The 6,518-nt window shown below is 41.8% G+C and overlaps 1 protein-coding gene across 7 annotated transcripts in view; it reads right to left on the bottom strand.

The window, feature by feature from the left end:
• Nucleotides 1-400: 400 nt before the first annotated feature.
• DDAH1 (dimethylarginine dimethylaminohydrolase 1) overlaps nucleotides 401-6,518 on the bottom strand; it is a 125,117-nt gene continuing 118,999 nt past the window's right edge. For all 7 annotated transcript variants that reach the window (XM_070592071.1, XM_070592066.1, XM_070592067.1 and 4 more), the window contains exons 5-6: nucleotides 5,892-6,035; nucleotides 401-3,690 (exon numbers count right to left, since the gene is read on the bottom strand). In XM_070592071.1, the coding sequence (XP_070448172.1) occupies nucleotides 3,574-3,690; nucleotides 5,892-6,035 (261 nt within the window). In that variant the 3' untranslated portion in view covers nucleotides 401-3,573. The remainder of the gene's footprint in view (nucleotides 3,691-5,891; nucleotides 6,036-6,518) is intronic.

Genomic DNA, 6,518 nt, shown 5'->3' with positions numbered 1-6,518 from the left:
GTATGTGGGACACCTCCACAGTGTGGTTGGTGTGTGGAGTAGGTCTGTGCCCGTGAACCTGTGAAGCTAGGCTGCTGAAGTGGATTTCATGGAACTTCAACCACTCGGCCATGGGGCTGGGCCCAAGGGAAGCCTTTTGAAGGAGGAGCATATGTGAAATCAAGATCTCCTGACCTAGCATGGAGAGTATGCATCCTTTCTAAGTACCTGAAGCATGAAGTACCACTGCAAATATTATTTGAATTCAAGCTTTATGATGGTAGCCAATTTACAGGTACAGTATTTCTAATTCCACAGCTCACAGTACAAGAGAGAAAACTTCCCATCTCTGATAGCAAGGAAACGGCGACTTCATTCACCTCAGCAGTTTCTATTGCAAAAAAAAGACATACGCTGTTGATCACAGTACAACTCACACTTTATTCCATCATGATTGGTACACTTGTAGGATCAGGACAGCAAGAGACTAAAATCAGTGCAGGACTTCTCTGGACTAAAGGGCCGTGAAAGGCATTACTGGTTTTGGCACACAGAGTGGATAACCATACATTGGCTGGAAGAAGATGGTCAGTAAAATAAAATGCACGAATCTAACACCATGTGGAAATCATGTCTGAGGTCTGTAGAATGTTAAAGAGTAAATAATGACAAAGTCTAACATGCAACTCTATATAAGTCACATTATTCATCTATGGACTATCTTCCTGCCTTAGAGATGAAGAGATGGTCTTAGTAATCTGTTCACAGTAGCTTAAAAGAGCAATCAATACACATTAGAGGGCTCTGCCTGCTGATTTCTATAGCAATCCATCATATTTGGAGAAATAATGCTAAATAATGTACTTTCTCTATATTATCTTTATTAAATTGAGTCTTACTGGCCAAGTAATTCTGACTCAACTTTTACTTACTTAAATAGATATTATAATATGTTTATAATGTTGAAAAGCAGTTTCCGTTAGTGTATCTACCCTTACACATCACAATAGACAAGAGGGTTATCTTTCCTCTTCAAAGATAATGTTATGCTGATGAGAACATCAAAGAAGTAATATTTTAGATCTTCACATCATCCTATCACATACGGAGTCCAAAGAAGCCAGTCTAGCAGCTGACGCAGCAGTGCAGAGTAAGATTCTGTGGAAGAGGCACACAGACTCTAAGTGATTTCTTGAGACAAAGGCAAAAGGGAAAGAAGTAAAGAAAAGTGAAAAACAGGCTTCTGTAGAACAAATTGTTCCCCAAAAAATCTATTCATTTGCAATTGACTAAACCCACTAGAGGAAAGTTCTTTAATGTGGAAGGATAGAAGAAAAGATAACGGAAATTTTGTCAGTTAACTTTAATATTAGGCCTAAACTGGTGGATTGGGGTAGTTTTCCCATGGTTGTTTTTGAGATGAACTCTCACAAGGAGACTTTCTGCTTTTGCCAGCACAGGGCCAGATTTAACCTAAAAGGGCAACCATCACTGCAGGGGACAATTTTTCTTTATTAACTTGGCATGTGGGTAACATTCATTCTCTCTGGTAAAAATATATTATTCACCCACAATGAGACAGTTGGAAATATGACAGTGGTCAAGATATGATTCATTCATAGGATGCATATAATTAGACATTTGCATGTGAAATGAATTTTATTTTATTGTATTTTGAGGAAGATCAGCCCTGAGCTAACATCTGCCACCAATCCTCCCCTTTTTGCTGAGGAAGACTGACCCTGAGCTAACATCCGTGCCCATCTTCCTCTACTTTATATGTGGGAGACCTGCCACAGCATGGCTTGATGAGCGGTGCCATGTCTGCACCCGGGATCCGAACCGGCAGACCCTGGGCCACCAAAGTGGAACGTGTGAACTTAACTGCTGTGCCACTGGGCCAGCCCCACAAATTTTAAAGTTAAGCAAAAAGGAAGAGAAGGAATTTCTTCAAAGTCTGGCATAAAACCATCAAATAAATGAAAAAGGCAGATAGTGGTTAAGGATGTCTTGGCTTTCTCAGACGTTTATCATTTCCATTTGCTAAGGGGGAGATGAAATTAATGAAAATCATTCTCTCTTGGTCACCAAACATAAGAAATGTTTGATAACAAACACACAGGTGAGCAGAGCAAAGCTTGAAGCAGTATTTCTTAATCTCCCTGATTCTTAATCTTAAACAAGCCACAGGCAATACAGGAAACGTAGAGATGACCAGGAAGTTTGATAACATGCCTGGATCAGTCACCATTCCTTCGAAAGTACCATTTCCCTGGCTTGCTTTAAAAGGCTGATTCTTTCAGGTTTAAGTAGAAGACAATGATCTCTCCCATCCCTGCGGGATTGTTCTTTGCAAGTTTAAGGTCGTGTAATTTGAAGGCTAAAGAGGAAAGAAGTCTTAATTGAATTCCACAGTAAATATTCATGGATATTTGAAAGCAGAACTGTTCATTATCTGCGGTTGGTTTCAAGCACCAAGCTGATCACTTCCTGAACATGCTCCATCTGGCTTGCACTAGACCATCAATAAACATTTTTAGATGTGATGTCTATTTTGAAAGAAATAACTTTGCTAGACCAGGATAACTGCAGGGAATAGAAGGCTGGAAATAGGGTGAGTCATGATGGGGGAAAACAGAAAGGAGCTGAAGGAAAAAATAAGACTATTCCCCAAGGTCTGGATATGGCTAGTAATGAAGCAAAAATTCATGGAATGTGACTTAAAGACTTTCTAACATGTTGTACCCACGGGGTGTTTCCAAGCTTCTTGATCTACGATCCCCTGGCAAACATGTGAAGCCAAATTTACCTTCCTAGGTGTGGTGCCCTACTTCTTCTGGAATTTAGATTTCTGGAACAAACCCCATCAGGATGTGCCTCTGTGTAGTTAATTCTCCCCCAAACAGTCGCTCTGATTTTGGTCACAGTTCAGTTCTGCTGGGGGGCCCATTTGCCCCTCTGGGGGAGAGTGGGGGTGGTGGCAAAAGATGTCAAGAGGGAGAGGAGACCAATGGCAGGCAGGGTGGACTTGCAGCAAGTTATCCAGAAGGCATTTCACCCTGCATTTTACCCAAGGCCAAGGTGACTGTGACAGCAATGGAAAAGGCAAAGGAAAGTAACTGGAAAGAAAGTCTCCAGAGTTCAGAAAGAAAAAAGAGGGAAAGGGGGGGATCCATGGACCAGGGAATTTCACAGGAACCAAAGATGATTAATGATACAGAGAAAAAAAGACCCAGCTTATCTGACTGATCAAGAAGACATACTTCAGCATATATTGGCAACTAAATGATTTCACACTGATAGTACAAACACCAAAATGAGTGTTTCCTTACTATTATTAATCACATTTCAATAATTCATTAGCTCTATATTTTCTAAATTGCTTAATTCATTTAGCAAATCCATAGCTTGGGTACCACTGTGAGGGGAGGGAGGAGAGGGTACAGAACGAAGCAATTAAACTGAGAATTAAACTTCCCTAAACCAGAGTTAGTGGCACAGTGGCACAGCAGATTGTCAACGAGAACGAAAGGAGTGGGTACAGTTATCGGCCTGTGAGCGCAGTGCTGCCAGCTATGAGGGAGGGACTGCGACTCAGGAGTCTGCTTTCTTGTTAATTAAAATGGAGCAGCAGGTGAGCAGCCCGTCCACCTTTTCCATTTCAGAATGGCTCACGGGGATCAGCATATGGTCCTTCAGCTTTTCATAAACCTACGGCAGGAATCAAGGAAAGGTAGAGTAGAAGGATTATGTTTCTGCCTGTCTTACCCCCTCCTCCCCATCTGGTATAGAGAATTAATTTGGCTTGTGAATTTAGGCTTTTCACTCATTTAACCCCAAGAGATGCATGCAATTGAGACCACACACATGCCCACAGCCATACCCATAGAACTAGCAGCATTGGTTAACCACGAGCTCTATGCTTTAACCTCAAAGCCAAAGATGTGTCAGAAATGTGGTTGTTACTAGAGATGCCTTCACTCTGCCGTTGTCATTGCTAGATTAAGTGATACCCGAAAGTTGGTGGCCGTGTTTTCAGTCTGAATATTACTCTTTCTCCACACTTTAAAACCCTCTCAGCTATACTTAGGTTTCTTTCCTTACCAATGCCGTTGGAAAAACTTGACAAAATAGAATTTAAGTGAAGTATTTCAGGTCAAACTGTTTTTAAATTACAGGTGTGAATTTTATAGCATCTTTTGACACTAATAGAAGGCATGTGTCAACACTTAACAGTCCACAGATTTTTCTCTGATGATCAAACGAAGCACATTTTTGGAAAACAAAATCACTTGAAAACATGGTGTCTAAAAACAATCTACCATGCTTCTTTAGGAAGCACTTTGTTCCTTAAAATTTGGTACAGTGGTTAATTAAGAGTGCTGGAGCTGGACAAAGTTGGGTTCCAAAAGCAGTTCTGTCAACTTACTATTTAAAGTGTGACTTTAGTCAAGTGACATCGCCCCCAGCCTCAGACTACTTTTCTGTGAGAGTGGAAGAATAACAGCGCCCCCACAGGGCTGTTGTGAAGTCAATAAGAGAATGCATGTAGCATGTTGAACTCAGTGCCTGGCACAGGGGAAGCCCTCAGTCAACATGGATGTTTTATAGTTATTGTTGACAGACACAGGGCTGAACGCAGAAGCAGTTAATGATCGTCTCGTTGTCAGATGACCCATGTGGCTGAAGAGGCATGAAGAATCCAGAGCTGTGTTTCTCCAAGTGAGTTCTATGACCCGGGTGTCTGTTGATGCTGCAGATTCTAGGGTGGGGGCCCAGGAACCTGTATTTTCAACAACTCTGATGCACGTTAAAGTATGAGGGCTGGTTAAGCCCCAGTGTGGGGTCAGGAGTTCTATATTTTCCTCATGCTCACACTTTCAGCCATGGAAACAGAAATTATCTACATAGCCCCCACCCTTCTCCTTTTATCTGTCAAGAGGGAGACTGATTATGAAAGTAAGCCTGGTAATTATACAGCATTGCATTCTTAAAAGATGGCATAAAATATTTTTTAAAATTTTTAAAGCTTAAGATGTGAAACAATTAAGATCAGTTATTACTAAAGGCTCTTCAGTAATGCTTAGTATAAATATCTTGTTCCTCTGGCCAGAGATGAAGACGCCCAAATGCCTAAAAAAGATATGGACACTTGAAGGATCTGTGGATAAGAACTTCCTATCTGCTCGGTGGGATTAAATTGAAATTACTAAAGTACACAGATGAGACTACAGAGTGCCCCGAAAGACAAGAAAGGGGGTCTCAGACCAGGAAGAATTCCGTATAGAGGGGCAATGCCCTTGCTGGAACACAAAGGCAGAGACTCTTAGAGGCACCAGTTGGCTGATTCTAAGTGTACTGTACTTTTTCCTGCTCTATCCTTTTGATCCTTCACTACCTAGAATGTGCAGCCTAAAAGCCCTTCTTTTTGCAGCCCTGATAAGGGCACTCACCTCTTTGGGTCATTCATACTTCTCCGCCTTAAGAAACAAATGACCTTCTGATGAAGGGAAGCTCTGATTTGTCAGAAAATAATGATACAGTTGACCATCTAATTGGAGGTCTCTATGCATAAAGAGTATGTGAGTGTGGGGCAGTACATTTGATCAGAGCTGGAGCACTGACTTGTATGATTCAAGGACTTTTTGAAAAGCTCTGAACACCCGGCGTGATCATCTCCATTACTGTGCATGCATTAGTGACCAAGGACATGAAGGAGAAGAGTGAGTTAAACAAACTTTCCTTGTGCCCTAAACTATATTATCCTTTCTGCTTTCTGAATGATTTGATGTGTGGAGAGGAAAGGAAGCCCCTGTTATTTGTCACACCATCATGAAAACCCCCCAGGCAGGAAGGCTGTCAGGGAGGCCAACCCAGCTGCAGTGGCCAGGAAGCTTGTTTTTTTTTTTTACCTTTGCACTTTCTGGATACTCTTCCGGGGTTCGGTGTAGCAAGACATGGCCTTTGCTGGGGATATTTAGATATATACAGTTTGCAGCAATGTCATCAGGCACAGTGAGTTTGTCGTAGCGGTGGTCACTCATCTGTTGCATGATCTATAAAGAGAAACAAAGCAGGCTTAAACAGGTGTCTCGCCACACTTTCAAACAGAAGGAAGGCAGGGCGATGGCAGATAAGCTTGCAACTGATGCCTAAGAACATTCCTCCATGTTGAGGTTCCTGTCTATTACCTCTTCACTTAGAATCAGAAGAGGAGGGGCTGGCCCTGTGGCCAAGTGGTTAAGTTCGCGTGCTCCACTTTGGTGGCCCAGGGTTTTGCTGGTTCAGATCCTGGGCACGGACCAAGCACTGCTCAGCAAGCCATGCTGAGGCGGTGTCAGAGCACAACCAGAATATACGACTATGTACTAGGGGACTTTGGGGAGAAGAAGAAGCAGGAAAAAAAAAAAAAGAATCAGAAAAGGAAAACCTGATTCATTGCAAGAACTGCAAGGGTTCTTGTTGTTCTTTGAAAAGTATGTGTTTATCTCTAATTTTAAAAAGGTTTTAAAACTGTCTATAATTTTTCTAATTTTTGT

This window comes from Equus przewalskii, chromosome 24, assembly GCF_037783145.1.
Source record: "Equus przewalskii isolate Varuska chromosome 24, EquPr2, whole genome shotgun sequence".
In the NCBI taxonomy this organism is placed as follows: Eukaryota; Metazoa; Chordata; class Mammalia; order Perissodactyla; family Equidae; genus Equus; species Equus przewalskii.
The sequence above is the reverse complement of the archived record's forward strand: the minus strand, read 5'-3'. Positions and strand labels throughout refer to the sequence as shown.